At 39.6% G+C, this 25,379-nt stretch overlaps 1 protein-coding gene across 2 annotated transcripts in view; it reads left to right on the forward strand.

Moving 5' to 3' along the window:
* LOC117406186 (voltage-dependent R-type calcium channel subunit alpha-1E) overlaps positions 1-25,379 on the forward strand; it is a 156,322-nt gene that overhangs the window by 73,970 nt on the left and 56,973 nt on the right. For both annotated transcript variants that reach the window (XM_059031925.1, XM_059031924.1), the window contains exons 7-19: positions 173-288; positions 703-756; positions 1,027-1,116; positions 3,064-3,273; positions 6,255-6,367; positions 8,774-8,886; positions 11,582-11,713; positions 12,552-12,618; positions 13,025-13,142; positions 13,449-13,516; positions 16,275-16,372; positions 19,690-20,262; positions 21,203-21,462. In XM_059031925.1, the coding sequence (XP_058887908.1) occupies positions 173-288; positions 703-756; positions 1,027-1,116; positions 3,064-3,273; positions 6,255-6,367; positions 8,774-8,886; positions 11,582-11,713; positions 12,552-12,618; positions 13,025-13,142; positions 13,449-13,516; positions 16,275-16,372; positions 19,690-20,262; positions 21,203-21,462 (2,012 nt within the window). The remainder of the gene's footprint in view (positions 1-172; positions 289-702; positions 757-1,026; positions 1,117-3,063; positions 3,274-6,254; positions 6,368-8,773; positions 8,887-11,581; positions 11,714-12,551; positions 12,619-13,024; positions 13,143-13,448; positions 13,517-16,274; positions 16,373-19,689; positions 20,263-21,202; positions 21,463-25,379) is intronic.

Here is a 25,379-nt window from a genome sequence, read left to right on the forward strand (position 1 = left end):
CTCAGTGTGGTTTACCTGGATCCAGTCTCTGCAGTGTGATCTCAGTGTGGTGTACCTGGACCAAGCTTATTTAATGTAATCTTAATGGTGTTTTGTTTGTTCAGTGTAACCGTGCCTTGAGAAAGTGCAGTGGTATTGCGGAGATCCCCATAGCCTTGTATTTTCTTTTCAGGGAGTTTGCCAAAGAGAGGGAGAGAGTGGAGAACCGGAGGGCGTTCATGAAGCTGAGGAGACAGCAGCAAATTGAGCGCGAGCTGAATGGGTACCGAGCCTGGATTGACCGAGCAGGTACAGACAACATTGAACGATGTTCATCCTGCTTCGGCACACAAGACACAAGACTGAAGTCAGATTGCTTTTTTTTTTTTAATTCATGATAAACACAACAATAAAACCTGGCTGTTTGTTTGGCTGTGCTCTTCTTCTTAACCAGATTCCTTTTTTTTTGTAATGAGCCGAAGACTGTAGCGCCAGGTAGTGGAAATGAGGCTCAGATTTATGCTTCAGATTTGTCGGCTGGTAAAGTAGCTGCTCTGAGAATCCCTATGGGTTCTCTAACTAGACAGAACAGTTCAACTTAAGACTGCACACCCCTCAAGTCCCAAATCCCAGCAGTTGATCCCTACAGAGTGCCGTGTATCTAATCAACCAGTACTTTCTATTTCTATTGAATCTTTCTGCCTTCTTTTTTTTTTCTAACAGAGGAAGTAATGCTAGCAGAAGAAAATAAAAATTCAGCCACGTCGGCATTGGAAGGTAAGAAATTGTTTCAGAATAAGATTCTTAACTTTGAATCTCATACTAACAAATGAACATTGTGTTTGATGTTTTGTTTATAAATATTTATAAAAAAGGTTACTTATGTTAATTTAAGAAAATATGAACAAAATGTAATAACACGAAAGCAAGCTTTTTGTTAACAATTCAAATAAAGTGATAGTGAATTCTTGATATCAAAGTGTATGGATTAAACAGTGATATGAATACTGCTGCAGTGATATCAATACTCAGTTCTGCTGGTTTCAGTGCTGCGGAGAGCTACCATCAAAAAGAGTCGCATGGAGACGATTCCCCGGGAACCCAGCGAGGACCAGTATGCTGACATCTCATCTGTGGGTAAGTGGAGGGACAGAGACTAGAGAAGAAAAACTGATTCATGTCATTATGATGTACAGTTAAGTAATTCCTGTGGACAAAGGGAATTGCTCGACCCCTTACATCAATAATTTGTGGATGAACTATTTATAGTTAAATAGTTCCTTTAGCAAGCCCTAGAAACAAGCCCCACCCCACACGTGCATCAAAATGGGCATTTTTAAAGCCACTTCCTCACCACAGGGGTTAAATAGCACCTTTCCTGAAGTCTTTGCTCGATCACAGCTCATCAAACACAAATTGAGAAAACACCTTCACAGAATGTGGTCCACAAATCTTCACAGAATGTAGTCCACAAAATACTCTGTGCAGTACAACATTCTACATTTGTGTAAAATGTGAAATGGAAGTCTACTTTATGGACAATTAAAGAACATTGTACTGTGCGAAGAAAAAGTACAAAAGTGTACAGCCTTGAACCTGAAAAAAATGCATAACAAAAACGTAGCTGGAGATGAATCATTCTGACTGCCAATGCTAGTTTATGTTGTATTTCTTTCTAAATGCTGTAAACTAAACAAGTTAAACAGAATGCTGTGTAATGCAATGTCAGCTTTACATTGTTCAATTAAAATCTTAGCTTATGGATTTGACAACCACATAACAGCAATTGTTAATATAATCTAACAGATAACACTTAGATGCAGTGATACAGTGTAGATTTCAGAAACAGTAGTATTTTCATTACCAGTGTTGCAGAAGTTACATGTCATTACAGTTACAAGTAACTTGAACAAAATTGTAACTCGTTTCAGTTTACATTTTACAGAATTATTTTTGTTTTCAGTTTGGTCGGGCTGCAGCTCAGAATACTGTTTGAAGATATCAAACCTTCCTCTAATGCCATTTTCTAGCAAGATAATATAAAAATGAGTTCATGTGACATGTAAAGTTTGACTTGCACTGATGAAACACTTTCTGATTTCCATGCTATGCCTTAGCCATAGTCCTTTTTTTAAAAATGTAACTAAAAGTGACTGCTCTTTTTTCACATAAATTGTAATGCTTTACTCCCCAACTCTGTTCATTACTGTTTTACACTATAAAATCAGTATATAATGAATGATATTTTCAGAAAGGTGATTTCTAAAATGTGTTTCAGACATGTATAAGGGCTATATTTGGTTCCATTAATGTTTTCTGAAACTGATCGCTGACAAACATCCTCAGCATTAGATTGCTGTTCCCTTCAGCCAAAGAGAACACTTAAAAAAAAAATTATGTGTACACCAATATATTTATCTTCAAAAAACTCAAAATCAAATGTAAGGTAAAACTTATTAGAAAGTAAGTCAGATAGAAAAATTATTTGATTAGTGCCGTCATGAACTTTAAGTTTGATAACTTTATTTTTTATTTTTATTAGAGCAATATTAGCTCTGTTAACATGATTACTGGTCCCTCTTTTGTTGTGCTTGTTCTCCCATTAAGCCTAGATATGTAAATATACCAGTAGATAAGGAACTGCTGCATCCTGGTATACTGCAGTTACTTTGAACTACAACATGTGAAGTGATTAGATACTGAAGCCACGGCATATTTTAATGTATTATAGTCATAACTAAACATCTGCAAGTTCCAATTTGAATTATAAATCACATGAAAGAAACTGGCCAATCACACGTACACATTTCTCAAATTCCATCCATGTTATATTATGTCCAGATCATCCTGTGCATTTTACACTACACCACCATTTTAACAAAGCAACAACTTTTTATGATCAGTAGAATTTCCTGAGTATGATCTTCTATATGTAATTGATAACACTTGGAGAGGAAAAGTGCAGTGAAGAGGCACTGTAAAGGAATCAGCCTCACCTGGCACCATTTCAAAGATTGCAAAGAATCCAAAGGCCAATTAAGTTGCCCACACCTGCAATCACACAGCCTTCTCTCTGCTCTCCAGGTATCCCCCTGGCCAGAGCCAGCATTAAGAGCACTAAACGGGATGGCACCTCGTATTTCCGTCGGAAGGAGCGCCTGCTGAGGATCTCTGTGCGCCACATGGTGAAATCCCACACCTTCTACTGGATCGTGCTGAGCCTGGTGGCCTTAAACACACTGTGCGTGGCTATTGTGCATCACAACCAGCCGCAGTGGCTCTCCACGTTCCTCTGTAAGTCTGCTAGATACCTACGGGGGGGGGGGTCTCTCTACAGTTCACAAGACAAGCACAGAGCAAAACATGTGGAGCACAAGTTCAAGGAAAGTCTGCTAAGACTTTGTAATGCTCTGCTGTAGTTAGACCAAAACCAAAGTCATTTTCACAAAGCTCAGCTTTCATCAGTACTATGTTCAGCAAAAAAAAAAAAACTGAAGAAGAAGAATAGATGGATATACAGACACACAGGGCCTATTTTTGTACATGATTAAGGGGTTTAAGCGTTTGCCATAGAGACTAGCATAAGTGAGTTAAATGCTTAAACCTCTAATTAAACACTTAGGGGTAGATGTACTAAGATGAGCCAGTAGCAGCGCAAACATACCGCAATTCGCATTTTGGTTACGACAATTCGCAAAGTGCACATTTTTTTGTATGTACTAAGAAAAAATGTTAATGAAGAGAGCTGCAGCATACTAATTTAAATATTATTTGTGTCATCTTAGCGAGATCTCTAGCGAGAGTTGTGCGACATTTTTTCAAATAAAATAGCGGCAGTTGAGTTGTGGTTTGCTGCAGCAAAGGGTGCCCGAAGGATAACGTCTATACATGCAAGGGTGCAAGAATCAAAATAACATTGTTTTTGTTAAATGTAAACGTCATCTGTACGCATTCTGTTCCGTCTTCATTTTACCTATTTAATACTGTTATATATCTATATAAAAAATGAAAGGCAGTTTAATCCCATCGGATTCTATATTGGGGCCCCAACCTTCACCCCCAAAAAGCTTTTCATGATAATACAGTATCCCTTCGCTAAACTGGACATGTTTGTCCAACATAAGGAGGTGTCGGGTTTAAAAACAATACAATAAAATCGCACACACATACATTAACAGTTCTCGATGCACTTTAAATATAAATCATTGCGTTGAAATAAGACTAATGTGTTTTGGGTACGCTACACATTACATTATGTAAAATTATAAATCTGTACAGTAGGCCTATACAGTATACAGTACAGTAGTAAAATCAAATGAATACCTAGCACACTTTTTTGTGCCTACTGGTAACACAAAATAAATCATGCTGCTGCATTGTACACAGTGGTGTACAATGCGAATAAAAGATTATTTTAAATTGAAGTTAAATGATTTTAAGGTTTTTTTTTATTATTTTATTTTTATTATTATTATTTTTAACTTGGTCTAGAAGCCTAGACAATTAACACACAATAGATCATGGTCCTATACAGATGCTCACAGATGAGCTGGAGGGGTTAGTGGCACAAGTTTGCAGTCTGTTGCTCCCAACATGCTGGGAAAACCAGAAATGTCACAGAAATTTGTTTTCAAGGCTTGTAAGTACACCCTGACTTTAGTGAAAATTAGGTACTTGGGTGTTCGTCTCAAAAATACATTGAGCACAACTGGCAACACACGAGAAAAAGCGGACTGGGAAATGCAACTGTTTAAAACATGCTTCTTTCAAAAGTTCTTAACAAATTGATGCAATTGTAAGTGTCACAATTGCCCGCAGCTTTAGTACATCTCATTACAATATTTTTGATCCCTCATTTGCACTCTCCACCCTGTTTGTGCGAATTTCTGCAGGAATGCCCAGAATTACATATTCATTTAAGGCTAAAGCGCAAATAAGAACTGCGGCTGCAAAGCATTCGTTAAAATGATGTTAACTGTGTTGTGTTTGTTTAGTACATTTCACGCTTCACTTCCGACTGGTTTGCATGTGGTTTACAATGATTGCGACAGACGCAACACTGCAGTACACCTACCCCTAAGTCATTTACAAAAATTGGGGCTATGCCAGCCCTGACTTCACCTGCCTAAAAACATAACTTTAATCAATTTAGTCACGTACCAAAACATGGTTCTAGGTAGATGGATGAGAGATACAGAGGGAGAGATCTGGTTATAGGTAGATGGATGAGATACAGAGGGAGAGATCTGGTTATAGGTAGATGGATGAGATACAGAGGGAGAGATCTGGTTATAGGTAGATGGATGAGAGATACAGAGGGAGAGATCCAGTTATAGGTAGATAACCTGGAAAGAGAGAATATATAATCAGCTGATAAACTGTTTGTATTGTTTTTTATAGTATGTTTATATGTACATTGATAGAATGCCTGGGTGTTAGGTTGTATCATGCATTTATTTGTTATTTATTTATACAGAAGTTGTACCCATTGAGACCAAGGCCTCATTTACAAGGGGGTCCTGTTAGACAATAAAACAATTACAAAAAAAGCAACACAATAAATACATGTGTGCTTCAAACTTAGTCAGTAGCCTACACAAAAGAACAACATAAATAAGACACATCTATGTGTTAATGTGGACTAAAGGAAAAACAATGACAAGAGGCTCTAAGCAATTCCCAAATACGATTTTTATAGCCAGAAAAGGAGAGATTGTAAAAGAGTGCCACATTTTTGGGAGCTGATAATTGAATTCTCCCAAACATGTGTGAACCCTTGGGACTGCCAAACTAACAGAATCCTGAGAGCGTAAACTATAGCCAGTGTTAATCCTCTCCACCAGAACATTCGGATAAGGAGGTACCAAATCTTTAAGAACTTTAAAAACAAAACAGCACCAATGAAAAAGCTTACGATGTGTTAATGAAAGCCAGCCTAGTTGTATATACATATGACAATGGTGTGTTAAAGAGGGGCAATCTAGAACAAATCTGCAGCATGAATGATATATTACATCCAGTTGGTGTAAAGACTGCTTGGAAGCAAACTGGTAGATACAGTCAAAATAATCTAGGATAGAAGAATAGTAGTAGTCACTAACTTTAGTCTGCTAGACTGAGAAAATGTATATAATCGTTCAGCACTATTAAGTGCAGTGGTGATGGACACAGAGACAGAGACACAGATAGGTGGATTAAGTTCCTGTTGGTTTGTTGTGCACTGCAGGCACTCTGGATCCTGCAGTAACTTGTTCTCTTTCTCGCTGTGCTCCTAGACTATGCAGAGTTCCTCTTCCTGGGCCTGTTTCTCACCGAGATGTTCTTAAAGATGTACGGCCTGGGACCACGGCTCTACTTCCACTCCTCTTTCAATCGCTTTGATTGCGGAGTAAGTCAGTCCACCAGACCACACACAGACAGACAGCTGACTACACCTCTCAAAATACAACAATGATCTTACATTCATGATTGAAAATGTACCATCCTATCTTTTTAATATATATCTTGAAATGTGTTACATTCTACATTCTCAAAACCACCAAACACAGAAACCATTTGTACATATATACACTGCGTGGTAAATATGAACGTGACCTTGACATCTAATCTAATATGGCTGCCATATGGAGGCATGTGACTTTTTAGGTTGCTGCAGTATAGAGGCATTTTGAGAGTTTTTTCACATTTGGTACACAGCTGTATTCTATGATTCTATTGATCAAGTTTCATAATAGTAATTTTCCAATGAAAACTAACTTTTTTTAGGCTACTTTTGTTATAGACACCACACTCTAATATTACTTTTTACATTCCTTGATTCCCTATGTCAAGTTTGTTTATGGAAATGATCCATTTATTTTTTATTTTCTACTCTATGTACTTCACGGCTCTGATGATGCTTTGTTTTGTTCCCAAGAACACAGATGTCTAGTTAGTCTTGCAAGAACTATCTGTCTCTATACTGGCCCAGCTTCAACATTACCTGAGCCTGGTAAATGCAGAGATTTCTCCTTTTCTGTAAGCACTGTGAAAATATTATAGACGGCTTGGATTGTACTTTTAGTAATGCCTACTTAAGTATTATTAGCTAAAAGGATTATTAATAATAAAGTCAATGAGCAATTCTCTATGAGTGCTGTCCAGGGTCTGTGCAGGTCTCTGTTCCAAGTGTCATTAAAGATTGCCTACAAACTGGCAAGCCTTGTGAAGTGAGGTCCAAAATTGCTTTCAAAATCCCAAACTAATGGCTAGGGAACTTAGGTTGAGGATCGCCTTCTGAATAAAACAATTTGGCAAATTATGTTTTATGTAAAGGTAGTTCAAGGACAAGACTGCGCAAAACAGAACATGCTTTTTAAGTTGACTTGAAGTATAGGATTGGAATTTTGCCTACAAGTGATGGCCACAAATGGAATATTTACAACTTGTTTGTTGCCACATTCTTATTATTCCCATGTGTATTGAATCTCATGTATGCCCACTTGGGAGGTTTTGCAAAATTTAAATTTCTTCCTACTTTGTATCCATTTTTAATGTGCGCACCATCTTTAATAAGAATCTCTTAATGCTAAACAGCATAGAGAAAATTGCATCTTAGATACAAAACCACCCTTTTGTCATTGCAGCACTATAGAGGGGAATCAGAAGTCATACAATTGTAGCCTTTTTTTTACACCAATACAATTGTATTTATCTTTTAGCATCTGCTGCACCGATCAAGGTTCACTGCAGTGGCTGGAAAGAATATGGGTATCAGGAACAAGTAACAATCAATCACAGGAGAGTTTTAATTTGACTGAAAACTGGAAGATTTATTTGAAAAAATTGACTTATTACAAAACAAGAGTTTAAAGAAAAAAAATAAACCCAGTTGCGACTTTCCTTTCTTGATATTTCAGACCTGTTAAATGAATGAACAGCTAGCTTTTTTTCAGACTTGTGTATTCTTCTGGTTTTGAGAAGTTGTGGAATACCAACAATTATTTCACAGCCCTACCTTGACAGAGTTCACTTTAAAAGAAATTCACTGTACAATGAGTCTCAAGTACATGCTGTAGTTAGCTGTAGTTCATCGCAGAAAAATCACTGGCTCGCCCTCATTCCACAAAGATCTAGAGCAGTCTTCACAGCACAACCAGAGCTTCACAAAGGGAAAACTAAGAATCTCCAGGTTGTAGTTTGTTGCATTTTGACAGTTATTTCTTTTTCTTAAAATAACTTTTTATATCAGTTTAGAATGCATTCAGTTTGCAATCTAGCGCAGCCGTTTAGATTCACCTGCATGCAGAATGAAACGGAGCTACTCAAGAACCCGTCTCCTTAGGTGCTGTGAGCTATTCTGTTGGGTTAAACAATAAGAGCTGTCAATCAAGACACTTCTCAGAACTTAACAACTTAGTTATTGGCTTGAATGAATATTCAAGGGGGTTACACAAGCAAGTCCATGAACAGGCACTGGTAAAGAACAGAATGCTGTAATAAACGTTATAGACTTCTTGGGATCATCCAGCTGATCCGAGCGCACGTTTTGCCTTATGTATTCCACAACACATCACAGAGAACCCCTATGCATGACAGCAGCCATGCCACATTCAGTTTTTACCGTGCTGTATTCTCCATATCAGCACAGCTGACGTCACCTGCATAAAAAAAAAAAAAATCATACCTAAGTAGGCCATACCTCAGCTTTCAGCCTGGTCCATTCACTTTTGCTCCGATACTCCGTCATGCACAGACGTTTGCCGTTCTATATCCATGTAGTAAAACATCTGTAACTTGGTTTTCTGTTTTCCAGGTTATTGTCGGCAGTATATTCGAAGTGATCTGGGGATTTTTCCGGCCGGGAATGTCTTTTGGAATCAGCGTTATGCGGGCTCTACGTCTGCTGAGGATTTTTAAAATTACAAAGTAAGTCCAGGTCTCTCTGAAGGACCGCTCCATTACTCTTCTGATTCACCAGCGATGGCTTTGAAATCATTACTGTGCAAAACTACCCAAAAAACACTGTCGGATCATTGTGTTAAATATCGTCATCGTCACACACACTACATAAACATAAATGTCATCAATTAAACATACAAGCATTTCTGTTCTCATGACAAAACTACATACAAAGACATTGATAGACTTTTTGTCAATACATTAAATAAATAAATAAATAAATAAATAAATAAATAAGCTATTACCATAGTACCAGACAGAAAAATATATTGAATGTGTACTAATAATTAGAAACAAAGTAAAGTACTTGGAGTGGGAAGGTCATGTGGATCATATTGGTAACCAGGGGTAGAAAGTGAATGGTTTCGCAGTAATGTGAAGATACAATACATTATAGAATAAACACACACCATGCATCCAATGAGCTGTCTTGTACAACATAAACCTACTACCCTATCAAAAACATCACCGTATACGGAGTGAAACACTAGTCTTCTAAAAATGTGTGCATGATGTTTTCCTAAAAAAGAAGAAAATAAAATGTTTTTTATTTTTATTTTCATGCACACCATGCATTTCTGCTAATATGTACTGCAAGTTAGCTGAGAGCTGGATTAGAACTGGATTAGAACAGTGTTTGGAGCATTTGGAGGTTTCAGCACCTAGAACAGCGACACTATGTCATTGAGGTGGAGTCTTACACAGACATTCTGATTGGTGCAGTGGTAAAACCCACAGCACTGTGGAAATAGACACTTGCTATTTTTTTATATATAATTTTAAGGTTTGCTTGTGTTATTTTCTGGAATAGAGTCTATGTTGCTCACAAATATGCACATAAATGAATGTGTGTGGCAATGTGGTTTGCAGTGTACAGGTGTAGGAGTGATGCGGTGCGTAATTAACAGACAGAGATTTGTAATCCAGTTGGAAAGTGGTTTCTTTTATTTTATAATTCCAGGTCTGGTGACCAAATAAAGATCCCCAGCAATACACAACAATGTGTAATGCACAGGGTAAATAAACACGGGTATGCAGTCCCAAATAATAAACACACATATCCTTCCCACAATGTACAAACATGGTCACCAGTCCTGGGTGCTCGTGGTGGGTGATACAAGTTTATTCGTCACAATAGTGCAGTGCTGTTCCGGGTTCATGCTGGCCATTGGCGACAGCTCCGGAACGTGTTAGCCGTCTACTAATAACAAACAAGAACAATTAGAGACAAAACAAACAAACACTCACGATATGTTTATCACAGGTTTCACACAGTCCTTCCGGGTTATATCTCTTAACCACAGCGAAGGAACAGATTGTGTCTCTTCGTCCTCTTTTTATGCCGTCACACATGACCCCTTGGTAAACGAGTGCAGCCGCCCCTCCAATCCATGACTGCCACATTGTTTCCCTTCTGGGTCGATGAGTTAATGCACCAGAGTTCCGCCCCCTTTCTAGCTGTCCAACTTCCTTTGAACCCTGGGAATGAAGTGTCTGGCCAACTCGTCCAAGGTACTCTGTTCTCACTACTTAGCGCCCTCACAGGTCGGGAGGGAGATTTACCACCAAGAATCACTGTATTTCTGTCACGATGTGTAACAATTTTTGTTAATGTGTAATACTTTTTTGAAAGCAGACAGCTGAAATCTGGTATTACTGTCACCGTCAGCACCTTCATGTCCAACCTGTTTACCTCCTTAGATATCTCACACCATTACAATTAACCAACCAGGCAGTGTGCTGTTTTAAAGAACCCATGCTCATTTTTTTCTAAATACACAACACGGCTATGACCATTGTTTAATAATACATTCATATTAAGGTTTCATGTCATTGGTAGATTGGGAGACACTGTAGTATGTGCTTCTACAGCCATGCTGTCTGTCTGTGTAAAGGAGTTTGTCAGGAAGGTCTTTGTGTATTCAGGCCCACACAGCTGGAGTGAACCTCCCAGTAATCTTAAATGGAGTGTAATAGAGAGCTTCAGAGAGGCTTGGGAGTGTACCTTTGCAATCTGTATGTAAAACTTTACGCTTCAAAGTAGAAATCGTGTTATAAAGAGCTGTATTGTTTGATTATGGTGATACTTTATTTGCTGAGCAATTAAAAAAATTGGATCGACTAATGAGCAAAACAGCCAGTTTATATTAGAATGTCACCTTCAACCCATCACTGCTAGTTACTGGCTTCTTTAAATTGGATGTCACTTAATTGTAGAAGGCAATTACACTGGGTACTTTTTGTGTGTAAAACTGTAATAGGTGTGTTGCATGTTTATCTAGGTTTGCTGCTACAAGTAAATATAATCAAGTATAGTTTACAATCTAGTCTTACACTTATTTATCATGTGCCTTGGAGAAGGTCCTGGGTTGGCCGATCAGCATTTAGCTACAGCACCCCTATGGCATGGAATAGTCTGGACAAGAGTATCCAGGATATGATTGAGCATCAGATAAATAACCCAAATGTATCAGCTAAACGAAGAATAATGACTAAGATTATATTTATTATAACGAGTAGGTTCCAAGAAATATCAAAGTGTAAATGTTTCTGATCCCAGGTTGAATGTATGATGAGATTGTCTTTTAGAGTGATGCTGTTTTTAGGGATGTATCTCATAGCAAAGGTTCTCTGGGTGACTCCCCCTGCTGGTTTGTTTTAGGTACTGGGCGTCGCTGCGGAACCTGGTGGTGTCTCTCATGAGCTCCATGAAATCCATCATAAGCCTGCTCTTCCTGCTCTTCCTCTTCATCTTGGTCTTCGCTCTGCTGGGGATGCAGCTCTTTGGGGGCAGGTAAATGAACAATCATTATTATTAATGAAATCACAAAGTCTGAGGTAAAACCATGAGAAACTAAGTCCAACTGTTTTTGTTTTGTTTGGCTGGTGCCTTCTGCAGTGTACTAATTAAGAACTGCGGGGTGATATTTTTATAACATTTCAATCTCTATTTTTATTTGCTATATTTCCATCTGTTTCTCTTCTTCTCTGTGCTAAAGTTGCCTCTGTAAAACTCTGGGAAAAAACTTCCCCCCTTCTCCAAAACACTTCACAACTTACGCATTCCTGGTGACCCCCCATAAACAGACAAATCACAATGAGGAGAGCTGTTCATACATATTGTAGTTCTTACAAGGAGGAGCTATCCCTCCCTAACACATATTCAAAATGACCACCACGTACAGTTCTAATCAGTGTACTTTGAATGTGTTGTTGTTTATTTTAACCTTGTAAAGTAGATATTTACCACAGAAGCAACTTTGATTGGCAGTTTTTAATTTAGCTTCCTTTTTAAACATTTTTTTTTAATTTTAAGAAATGTACTTACTTCGAAACCCATTGTGAGAGGTAGTTCTGTAGAGTGTTACAGCTGTTTTATATCTCCCTTCCTCCCAGCAGAAATTTAAATGAGCCTTTAAGTGGAGGTCGCTAAATTAGGTAACATTCATTTAGGCTTGAATTTTTCAGTGTTTATTTTTTAGGAGCGCACAAAATACCGTAATAAATCAATCGCCTTTTAGAGAAACGTATTTCTTTTGAGACAACTGGAAACATCAAGAAACCTGATAATCAATAATTCTGTGACACCATCATTTGATCTTTTAATTGGTTAAATATGCCTCTGTTTACAGGTTTATTTTTGAAGACACTCCAACAAACTTTGATACGTTCCCTGCAGCAATAATGACAGTGTTCCAGGTAAGCAGTTTTTTTTTTCTTTTTCATGTTTCTGTTTTGTTTCCCTTTAAAAAGTAGTGTCACAAGCGTGAGATGAAACTGCCACTGGAGCTCATAGGTGGCACTGCCTTTGTGTCACTAGTTTCATTAACTAGTATCTTCTTTTGTATAAATGACAGCTCTTAGTGCACCAACAGGTTAGTTGTATCCAACGCAGACAACATGCTGACCATGGAACAGTGAATAAGCCTCGTACCCTTTATTATACCAACAAGAGCAATGCTGCTGCAGCTTTAAGAGCTTATCAACGGGAATCAAGAATTCCACCAGGCCTTGCAGTGATGATGCTCCGATCAGCTGGATCATTGAAGCAAATGAAAACTAATTTAAAGCAGGTCCTGTTAATGTTTTGTTTCTTCTCTCTCAGATCCTGACGGGAGAGGACTGGAATGAGGTGATGTACAATGGGATTCGTTCTCATGGAGGAGTCAAGTCTGGCATGTGGTCCTCTATATATTTCATTGTTCTGACGCTCTTCGGCAACTGTATCCTCACAGTAGATATAAGGGTGTCTGTGGAGCACCACGACTGGGTCATGTAATCTAGAAAGAATAAACACAGTGGGATTGCTTTACTTCACTTGCTGCAGTGCAATGGAGTGATGTATATTGTTATGTTTTTATACAAATCTCATTTATATGTTGCTATGTGTATATTTTTTGAGGTAGGTGGAAATATAGAACTAGACAGAGATTAAAGGATAGAGAACAATCAAGACACACCATCCAACAGCATGTCTAGATCAGATCTGATTGTCATTCTCCTCATTTCCTTGACTCCGTTGTGAACAGACACACTGCTCAATGTGTTCTTGGCCATCGCGGTGGACAATCTAGCCAATGCTCAGGAGCTGACTAAGGTAAAGCAAGACATTGATGCATTTTCAACCGGAGCCCTGTCTTCGTGATGGCCTCAGCTCACACAAACTTCTTCCCTTTCCCGTCAAGCCCAAAAGTGGCACGGGGTGCAGGGGGGTCCCCAAGTGGCTAACCTGGTAAAAGCATGGCAGTCGGGCGTGCAGGGTGAGTCATACAGTCAGGGCAGCACAGGTTCACGTCCTGGCTGAGCGAAGTCAATGGTCTTTGCTGAAGATTTCGGAGGGAGTGTCACTTTGGCTGTGGTTCTCCTGCGGGTTAGGGAGGTAAAACTGGAAGGGGCTGTTTCTCCTCCTTGTGTTACAGCAAACCTTAATAGCCAGGCTCCAGAGGTCAGTTGCTGACTGACATTTGCCATCGAGTTTCTGGGTGTTTCTGGGTGTAAAAGGAGAAATTGGCTTGGTCATGGGATCAGAGGACTCCCACTAAACCTTCAGTTTTCCTGAGCTGTGTGGGGAATTGCTGCTGTGAGGGAACATAGTTGGACATTCTAAATTGTGAGAAAATCGGGTGTAAAAGAAAAAATAGTGAACAGTGTGCAAATATCATTGCAGATGCATGTTTGTTCTACTTAACCCAGACATTCATTATTAAAAATGCTGGGCCATAAAGCAAGTGTTTAAATTAGGGTAAGAGTTGCTAGGTGTTACAGTAATTTCTAATGTGAGTTCACTGCCTGGCTAAATGGGTTTTCAACATAATTTTATCTTGTATTAACATTTCTTAAACATTAGAATTCAGCGTGAATTAATAGATCAATTTTGTGTCTGGAGTAATTTATGTAATATCTATCTATCTATCTATCTATCTAATATATATATATATATATATATATATATATATATATATATATATATATATATATATATATATACAGTGCCTTGCATAAGTATTCACCCCCCTTGGACTTTTCCACATTTTGTAGTGTTACAACCTGGAATTAAAATGGATTTAATTGGGATTTTTACCATTTGATTTACACAACATACTTTGAAGGTGCAAAATATTTTTTATTGTGACACAAAAGTTAATTAAACAAAAAAAAATGACATTTGTTGGTTGCATAAGTATTCCCCCCCCCCCCCCCCCCCCCCCGAGTCAATACTTGGTAGAAGCACCTTTGGCAGCAATTACAGCTGTGAGTCTTTTTGGGTAAGTCTCTACCAGCTTTGCACATCTGGATCCTGCAATTTTTGCCCATTCTTCTTGGCAAAATTGCTCAAGCTCTGTCAAGTTGGATGGGGACCGTTGGTGAATAGCAATTTTCAAGTCTTGCCACAGATTCTCAATCAGATTGAGGTCTGGGCTTTGACTGGGCCATTCTAAGACATTCAGGTTCTTGTTTTTAAACCACTCCAGTGTAGCTTTGGCTGTGTGTTTAGGGTCATTGTCCTGCTGGAAGGTGAACCTCCGCCCCAGTCCCAGGTCTCTTGCAGACAGAAACAGGTTTTACTCTAGAATTTCCCTGTACTTGGCTCCATCCATCTTGCCCTCAATCCTGACCAGTTTCCCTGTCCCTGCCGATGAAAAGCATCACCATAACATGATGCTGCCACCACCATGCTTCACCGTGGGGATGGTGTTCTCAGGGTGATGAGCAAAGTTCAATTTTGGTCTCATCAGACCAGAGAACCTTTTTCCACATGTTTGCTGTGTCTCCCACATGCTTTTTGGCAAAATCCAAACGGGATTTGATATTGGCCTCTTGGATGCTTCTCTGACTAATGCCCTCCTTACCTGGTCACTGAGTTTTGGTGGACGGCCTTCTCTAGGCAGAGTCGCGGTTGTGCCATATTCTTTCCATTTTTTAATAATGGTTTTAACGGTGCTCTGGGGGATGTTCAAAGTTTGGGATATTTTTATATAACCCAGCCCTGATTGGTTCTTCTCCAGAACTTTATCCCAGACTTGTTTTGATAGCTCCTTGGTCTTCATGATGCTGTTTGTTTAGATATGCTCTCTAACAAACTCTGGGGCCTTCCAGAAACAGGTGTATTTAATCTGAGATCATGTGACACTTTAATTGCACACAGGTGGACTCCATTCAACTAATTATGTGACTTCTGAAGGCAATTGGTTGCACCAGAGCTTATTTAGGGGTGTCACAGGAAAGGGGGTGAATACTTATGCAATCAAGACTTTTCAGTTTTTTATTTGTAAATGATTTTGAAAAATATGTAGATTTTTTTCCCCACTTTGACATCATGGACTATTTTGTGTAGATCAGTGACAAAGAAATCCTAATTAAATCCATTTTAATTCCAGGTTGTAACACTACAAAATGTGGAAAAGTCCAAGGGGGGTGAATACTTATGCAAGGCACTGTATATATATATATATATATATATATATATATATATATATATATATATATATATATATATATTTTTTTTTTTAAACTGATATCTTACTTCCAGATGGACAGAAGTGCAGTTGCGGTTGCAACACATGAACATATAAATGACATTTTAAACATGAATAAATAGTTTTCAAAAATTGCAAGCAGTTTAAAAATATAGCGCGCAAACAGCAAAGTCTTGCGAAACAGTACAATCACAAATAGAGCACCAGACATCATCAAATACATGATTTATTCCAATTGTTTTTAAACTGTTCGACTCTTTTTACCTCAACTATTTGACTTTTAGTAGTCGTTTTACCCCTATTATGAATATGGAACAAACAAGCAAGGTGTTTCCCATTGTGGAGTGGTGTGAATCTCTCTGGTGCTTTCTTTGCCAGGATGAGCAGGAGGAAGAAGAGGCCTTCAACCAGAAGCACGCCCTGCAGAAAGCAAAGGAAGTCAGCCCCATGTCAGCAACAAACATGCTGGCTTCAGAGTGAGTGTCTGTCTCTGTTTCAGTACAGCCATATGCCTCCCATGTAGAAGAGGCTCTCAACACAGGGGCTCAGCAGCAGATTCCCCTGTGTCAGTGTGTGAGGGGCGTTGTTAGAATAGAGCTGAAACATGTAGCCAAGTGTTAAGTGCTTAGCTTTGCTGCGTAACCTTCCTGCTTAACCATTGTCAGCAATATACATGTGAAACATAGATGTCTTGCTTAGTGTTTTTTACTGTGGTAAGTGTATGTACAGTGTAAGGCTATCGTATTCAATATCTGTGAACACTATGTTCTGCATACTGAACATGTTTAGGGGTCTGTTTTAATGATGTAGACAGCGATGGATCATAATACTTGTACTGTCTTCCTAAAACTCATAACCCCATCACAGATTGCTTTCTGTATTTTTATAAAACAGCCAGATCTGAATGCCATGGCTACTGTAGCTCTACTGCTTTTACATCATTTAAATGGACCTAACTCTTTCACTCAACTGTTGCAGTGACTCACGAGAAAGAAAACAAGTAGAAACCTCTTCTAGCTTGTTAAGCATTACTTGTACCAAAAGATGTGTAGAACTTAGGTTCAGACTATTTAAACTGACTAACATATTATACAGCATCTCACTCACTGAGTGTTTATAGCTAACAAAATAATTCCATAAATGTTCCACACTATGTGCATCCATTCACTGTACAGGTCTCAAATGTGCAGTATTCTATATTTTAGGAAACATAATTGAATTTTAAAACATGTAGCTGGTACTACATTTGTGTGTACAGATCCTTTTATTAGTTCACTGGTCTGTGGTGGTTAGTGGAGTTCTCTCTCCCAGACCTTCATTCAGCTCTGCAGTATGGGGTTGAGATTGAAGAGCAGCCAGTTCTGTAATGTGCGGCAGCACTCCAAGTGCTCCGTATGAAACTGGTATTATTAACAGAGACATGTTGATGTGTTGTATTGTTGGCAGCTTATCCTTTTTGTTTAAGTTGATAAACATCATCATTCAGTGACCTGTCTCAGTGCACGGCTTTCATTGTGTGGTTTTGTGTACCAAGGCTGCGTTTCACAGAAGCAGGTAAATACATTTTCGTATGTTCATGTTGATTGTGTGGGTGGGGAATTGCAATGATACAGAGCCAGCATGAAGACGCTTGGGGTATGATCCACGCATATCTGAACGAACCATGGAGAACGCAATGAGGCGTTGTTGAAGCTCATATCACATGGTGAATAAAAGTGTTAAAATTTAAATAATGACACAAAGCCCTTATGGGGAACTACCTAGAAGCTTCTTGTAATAGTAGAGAACATATTGCTATGAACCTTGCTGAGCTAAAACTTTTCAACGTTTCAAGGATTTCAATAAAAAGCAGAGATAATCAAATACTATTAATGATATTTAGGTGAGAGAATTGTGGAATTGTGTACACCCATGTGTCTCCTTTAACATCACTGAGTGAGGTGCTGCTGATTCTCAAACACACAGCTCTATAGCTGCTCATTGACCATGTGATTATGCGCTTCACTTTTAATAGTGCATGATTGTGTTTCCCCATGGATCAGAATAGATATGCCACGGCACGTGTGTCTGTACCCCCAGTCAAGCCTCTTTTTGCTGGCTCTGATCTGTTCACAGTGGAAGTACTATACGCTAACTAGTCTTAGCATGCTGGGCGGTATACTGTGCCACACTTCTCAGCAGACCAGTTTCAATGGCTCAGCGCTTCACTACTCCCTCCAACCCGATTGGATTGGGAAGTGGAGACAGTCTGGGCATGCTTTGTTGCTGTGTGCAGTACACATCCGCTCTGTTGCTATTGCTGGTAATGTCATGGCCTGTTAATAGTAATGCAATGCAGTTCAGTTTAAAGCCCTTAGCACAGTACTCCCTCATTATAAGGCAGCCCATTTATACTGCGGTCTCTTAACTATGAGTCTTGTCTACCGTTTTATAAAGGGGGAGCACTGTAAACACAGGCCAGATTTCTGTATAGATTTAAAACTCAAGAATGTGATGTGAAAAATGTTCAGGGCACTTAAACTAATTAAACACTTAAAATAGACAGCAATGTTTTAATTTACTCTTTTTTACTGCTTCTTATTTTTTTATGATGTTTGCTATCTGAGCTGTTATTGCATTTATTCAAATATTGAGTTTTATTCTGATTTGTATGTAGTGTTAAGGGGTTGTAGACGAATGTAACACACGTTATAGTGCCTAAAGTGTAGTAAGAGCCAACTCCATCTAGAACAAAAGGAAACTTTATCACATGGTGGTGTCTTTTTGTGCTATACCAACACCGGCTGATGTAGCATGTGTTACATATATTCAGAAATGGTCAAAAACAACTGAAGAGAAGCTCAGATCAAAGCACCTAAACACATCAAACACAGTATTGGAGTGCTTGCAATATACCTCTCAGAGGGATTTCAAATGTCATAAAAGATATGGGGACAGTAAAAAGAATAGTCATTTGAAGTTACTGCAGTGTGTGACAGTACTCACCTAACTGCAAAAAGAATGGGAGGGTCACCACACTCGTTTTTGAATTAGAATGTTCTGCAAAAATGTGCAGGATTCTGCAGTCAAAAAACAAATGATGGCGACCTTCTCATAGTTTTGCACTTTCTTGAAGTTATATACACATAATGATACTCATTAAAATATTATTATCATTTTTATGGAGTTCATCTTTAAAAGATACCATAATAAGTGCAAAAGAATGTGAAGGTCTCCGTTTCGAAATACTAAAAGAAACTTCGGTAAATTCAATGACAAGTTTTGTGTATTTAGTGTTCAATGTGAAAATGTGTTTTGATTCACATATTTACATTGCTTTCTGAATGACAGAATCATGTTGTGGAATCACTGTACTTTAGGGATCTGATCATAAACCATTATAGCATATTTATAGATGCATTATTAAATATGTGCAATGGATCCTTAAACTATAGGGACACTCATGTTGTTCTATGTATTAATTGTCTTCCTTTTTGCCTGCTGTAATGACAGAGATTAATTTCAAAAACTAATATGGTGACATTTGAAATGTATTTTAATTGGGTTAATTACCCTCCTAAATAAATGAATAACTAAATTAATAAAATTGTTTAAAACCCAGATTGTCAAGAACCTGTAACGCTGACCCTGTCATTATTGAAATTATTATTTTTATCAGGAGAAAAACCTTGCTCACTAGGAGAAAGACAATTCGCAGACACCGGCACACCATTCATATCAAAGCTGCCAGAGCTTCAGAAGCACTCACCGATCCCGAGTCTCTCAATGGCCCTCCTAACTATTTTCTGTCTAGAAGGGAGAGAAGAAGGAGGCTCACAATGTCAGTTTGGGAGCAGAGAACCAGCCAGCTGAGGAGGCGAAGGCAGATGTCCAGCAGAGAGGCTCTGTACTCCAGCCCGACCGAGGAGCCAGAGAGGGGAGCCAGCTGCCACCGACACAGGAAGACTGAGAGCCTTTGCAGAGATCCTGTGGTCCCAGACATACAGCCACTACCCCTGCAAATGCCAATGCCACTGCCAGGCCCTGAAGAGACACTGGGGGTGACCAACCACTGCCAAGCACGCAGCAAGGAGGGCCACCAGAGCCCCAGAGCAAATGGAGAGAGAGGAAACCGGGCAAGCCGCAAGGCCCACGGCCCCCTGTCTGAGGGGTTAGCCCCTGAAGAGGGGGTGAGGGTGAGGAGGAGTGGGCGGCACCAGCGGAAGGAGAGGGGAGAGGGAAAGGCCAAGGACTCCTCTCACAGTGAAGGCAGCCGCTCCGTCAGCAGAGAGAGAAGAACAGAAGAGGGAAGAGGATGGGGAGGTGGAGGAGAGGCAGGGGAGCCCAAGGTCCCGGGGGGAAGGACGGAAGAGGACAGTGGGAGCAGGTAAGAGGATCGAGGGAGTGTGAAGGCGTACCGGGCTGTGTTGAAGGGATTACAGAACACACAGTAGTGTTGGCAGAAAATGCAGTACCATACCTACGCTGAAGGTATCTCAGGTATTTTTTTTATTGTTTTTGTATTTTGTATCATGAAAAAAAAGTGTTGATGCTCAGATTAAATGGAAGGAAGGGAAAAACAACATCAGTGTTGTTGTGTATACGGCACACCCTATGTGTGACGCAGAACCGATATGTGAAATGGAGAATTTCTCTTAGTTTCTGTAATGTGTGGGTCACATACATAAGATGTATAGACAAGATTTTTTTGGTGATATCTTTTTAATTGGATCAGTTAAATGAGGTATACAAATATTACAATTATTAGCTTTCGAGGTCACAAAAGTGGAAATTGAAGACAAGTTCATTTGTAGAGACCCCCAAAATGATGTTATGACAAAATCTCAACCCTTCACATTTCATTAGATGCCATTAGTACACAACAGTTTCATAGTAAAGGTAAACGCAAAGTTGACCTGGCATAACTACATGTGCCTTGCCGATTGTAAAATGTGGTCCAGAATGTGCAGAATTTTAGTTTTGCTTCAATACTTCTGTAACTCTTAAGAATGCATTGTTAAAGGTAATAGATAGATAACAGGTCTTGAAAGTGATCTGTCATTTCCTTCTTCAAAATGAAACCAAACAACAATGGGAAGCATATCCCTATCCCCAGTGAACGGGTATCACCATGCACATTTAAAGCTCTACATGCTGTATACTGTATCTCTACATAATGTGTAGGGAGTTCCCTGTCTGTACAGTCCGTGTTGATGCCACACTCGCGTGTTTAGGTCACGTTGATCTATTTTCCTTCCATACTGAAAGCTCCATTTTGTAACTGCATGTCACTGTCATACTTGCTCCGTCTTTCTGGATCTGTGTAGATCACTGGAAGCTGTGGCAGGTTTCCCTGACCCCCTGCCTGTGACAAACTCCCCCAGAGCAGCGGAGCAGGACAGCACCAGAGCTGCCCTGCAGCAGAGTGGGGAGCAAGCAGGGAGCACAGCTCCTGCGGACACTGCGGTGGAGATCGAGCCCGAGATAAACCCCAGCCTGCTGAACCTCGTGAAACCTGCGGGCCAGACCAGCATGGCCGTCGAGGTGACTGACACACACACGCCACTGGAGCTGCTGCCCATCACAGGTATGAGAAGAACAGGGCCTGCTCACATTGGGGTGTTGGAGAGGGGCACTCTGTGGCAGTGGAAGGTAATAACAGAGACAACCCCCTGAGAGCAGTTAGCCAGCTCTGTTATTATAGAGGGTATGATTACACCGTGTAACAATTTTTTTTTTTTTTGTTCCTGGGTAGTAAGTGTTATTTCCTAATTGCTTATGCCTCAAAAGTATAGAAAATGGCTATTATTCCCCACAAACTTTGCTTTTGTGACCGGGACAGTGATATTTTGAAATTTACCTATTTTCCAGAACATTCCAGATAGATTCAGTGCTGAGTAAACTTGGAGTAACTTCTAGAACTTTCTAGAACTTTCCAGTAATATAAATAGTAGTATAAATACAGGGGCCTTAAGCCCACCAGTTCAGTTTAGTTCCAGCTGCCTAAGGGGATACATATGTGCATTTTTCTGAGATGGCATCAAGAGGCTGCAAGCATCCGGCAGACGCATTTTGCTATGTCTGCGGCAAATTATCAAGACAAGAGCGAAAAAGTACTCCGTGGAAGCATCTGCTAAGATGTGTGAGGCCTACAAGGCATATTTCGGCATGCCTGTCGGGGATCAAGACAAACCCTGGGCACCTCATTTCACCTGCGAGCACTGCAAAAAAACTCTGGAAGGTAAGATGGACAATTGTTGCTCGGAATTTTATGTTATAAAATTTGTTAAAATTTTTAAAATTGTAAAAGTTTTTAATTTGAAAATGTTTTACAATTTTCAATGCTATTGAAAAAATATATCATATATGAAAAATGTTGCGAGAATCTCTTACACATTAGTCATGGGTGAAATAAATGTATTTATGTAGGATCGTACAGAGGAGAAAAGAGAGCCATGAAGTTCGCTATCCCAAGAATTTGGCAGGAACCCACTGACCACTCAAGCAACTGCTACTTCTGCATGGTGGACCCTTCCAAACGTCGGACTGGCAAGAATGCACCTGCTATCACGTATCCGGACCTTCCTTCATCCATCGCCCCGGTGCCACACTGCCATGAGCTCCCCGTACCCACTCCTCCGGAGAGAGAGCAGCCGTCTTTAGAAGAGAGCAGCAAGTCAGAGAACGAGGAAGACGTTGTAGATCCAGATGACAATTTCAGAGGTGGAGCTGAGGAGAGAAACCCATACTACCCCAACCAAAAAGACCTCAACGACTTGATTAGAGATCTTGGTCTCACCAAGTCCAATGCCGAGCTTTTGACGTCTAGGCTGAAGCAGTGGAACTTGTTGGACGAAAGTGTGCAAGTCGCAGATCAGAGGAAGCGTCACCAACCTTTTTCCAGCTTCTTCACCCGTCAAGATGGGCTCTGCTTCTGCCACAATGTGACCAGTCTGTTCGAGGCAATCGGAATCGCCTGTAACCAGAATGAGTGGCGCCTCTTCATTAACAGCTCATCCAGGAGCCTCAAAGCCGTGCTGCTCCATAATGGTAACAAGTACCTGTCTCTTCCCCTGGCTCACTCGGTGCACCTCAAAGAGGATTACAACAGCATCAAGGATTACAACACCTTGCTGGACACCTTGAAGTATGATGAGTACGGCTGGGAGGTCATAGGAGACTTCAAAATGGTGGCATTCCTGATGGGTCTCCAAGGCGGTTTTACCAAGTTTCCCTGCTATCTTTGCCTTTGGGACAGCAGGGACACCAAGGCGCACTACCACAGGCGGGACTGGCCACAGCGGACCGAGTTCTCTGTGGGGAGGAACAACGTCAAGTGGGAGCCACTGGTGGACCCCCGGAAGGTGCTGATGCCACCACTGCACATCAAATTGGGCCTTATGAAACAATTTGTCAGAGCTCTAGATAAGGAGTCGGCAGCCTTCAAGTACCTTCAAGATTTCTTCCCTAAGCTGTCTGAGGCAAAGGTCAAAGCCAGTGTCTTTGTCGGACCACAGATAAAGAAGATCCTGGAGTGCAATGAATTCCCCAAGAAGCTCACTAGTAAGGAGAAAGCGGCTTGGAACAGCTTTGTCGCAGTGGTTCGGGGCTTCCTGGGCAATTACAAGGCCGAAAACTATGTGGAGCTGGTTGAGACTCTGGTGAAGAACTACGGCACAATGGGCTGTAGGATATCCCTCAAAGTCCATATCCTTGATGCTCATCTTGATAAATTCAAGGAGAACATGGGAGCGTACTCGGAGGAGCAAGGCGAGCGCTTCCACCAGGATATACTTGATTTTGAACGCCGCTACCAAGGACAGTATAACGAGAACATGATGGGAGACTACATTTGGGGGCTGATTTGTGAAAGTGATTTACAGTATAATCGTAAATCTCGAAAAACTACTCACTTCTAAATCTTTTGTAGTCATTTTTGTATTACTTTAGTATAAATACATGTTAATTTGGATTCATATGTTGTTTTTTCTGACTTTATGTGAACGAAAAGACACAAATTCGCCCGTTTTCTCATTGGAAATAGGTAAATTTCAAAATATCACTGTCCTGGTCACAAAAGCAAAGTTTGTGGGGAATAATAGCCATTTTCTATACTTTTGAGGCATAAGCAATTAGGAAATAACACTTACTACCCAGGAACAAAAATTGTGTTACATAGTGTTATCTCTCCTGTGCTACAACTATTTAGATGTTTTAGATGTTCATAAACAGGGAAACAGGGAGCGGGACTCACAAGGGGAAGCCCACGCAGGGACGGAGTGAACAATGGGAAATAAAACAGGCTCATCCGGAGAGATTCAGTCAGTTAGGGTGGGGGTTCCCAAACTGTGGTCCGTGGCCTAAACGTGGACCGCGAAGCAGTCCTGGGTGGGCCGCGGGAGCAATGACATTCTATGTATTTGTTTCTATTAATAGCAAAAAGCAGGCGCTGGTGTCAGCTGTAACTGTAGAAAAATAAAGTGTAGCAAGGCAGTATTGGCGGACTGTCAATCAAAGCAGAAATTCACAATTCAGAGCTAACAGATTGCCTACCTGTAGGCGGGATGTAAAGCGAGAGCGCTGACAATAGGCTTGTGTTAAGGTCATGTGATTGCTCTGCTGGCAGATATAAAAAGTGTGTTCAGTATTAATAAAATTACAATATGTCGAATCTCCTAACAAAAAATACTTTTTGCAAAGTATAAAGAACAAAAAAGGCAGCTACAGGATTTATACTGTGGACTCAGTTTTGAGGTGCTGGAATGGGTCTTTTCTTTTGTAGAAACGTTTTCATACTAACTTTTGTACTTGATAGCATTAATTTAAAAATTCAATTGATGCCTATGATGAATACATTTTTGTGACGAATTAGCTATTAACATTTAAAATATTGAGTACTTTGATATATGTTTCAATATTAACTAAATCAAGTTATTAATCAAACTGATAAATCTTGTTACATACCGTTAATTGATTTATTAAAATGTTTGGATATGCTGCTATTTTATTGATTACTGGCTCGTTCACAATCGTCTGAAAATAACGCTAAATACGTTTTGTTGGAAAATAATAATTTACAAAAGCATTTTTTCACTGATTCAAATTTAGCTGCAGATGGATTTATTGTCATAAATTTTCTTTTGTTTAAGTGGCGCAGTTGCACTCCGATTTTTTTTTGGGGGGGGGGGGGGGGTTAGTTACACAGTGTTCAGAAATTAGGATTTAAGAGCAGGTATTTATGAATGGGAATAATAAGAGATGTCCACTTTCTTGTTTGATGAGAGAAAAATAACTGCATTTCTAAAATGTTCAATTATACAAAGGTGCCTAATTTAAAGGTTTGATAAAAACGTCTGTTTAGTTTTTGCAATTTATTTTATTTACTAAAATTAAAGTGTTTAAAAATATATATATATTTTCACTCAGTGCATATTCTATGTGATTTCCATCTTTCACAATAGTTATTCAAATTAATAAAGGACAGTTTAGATTAGGTTTATTTAT

This window comes from Acipenser ruthenus, chromosome 10 (genome assembly GCF_902713425.1).
Source record: "Acipenser ruthenus chromosome 10, fAciRut3.2 maternal haplotype, whole genome shotgun sequence".
Taxonomy (NCBI): Eukaryota; Metazoa; Chordata; class Actinopteri; order Acipenseriformes; family Acipenseridae; genus Acipenser; species Acipenser ruthenus.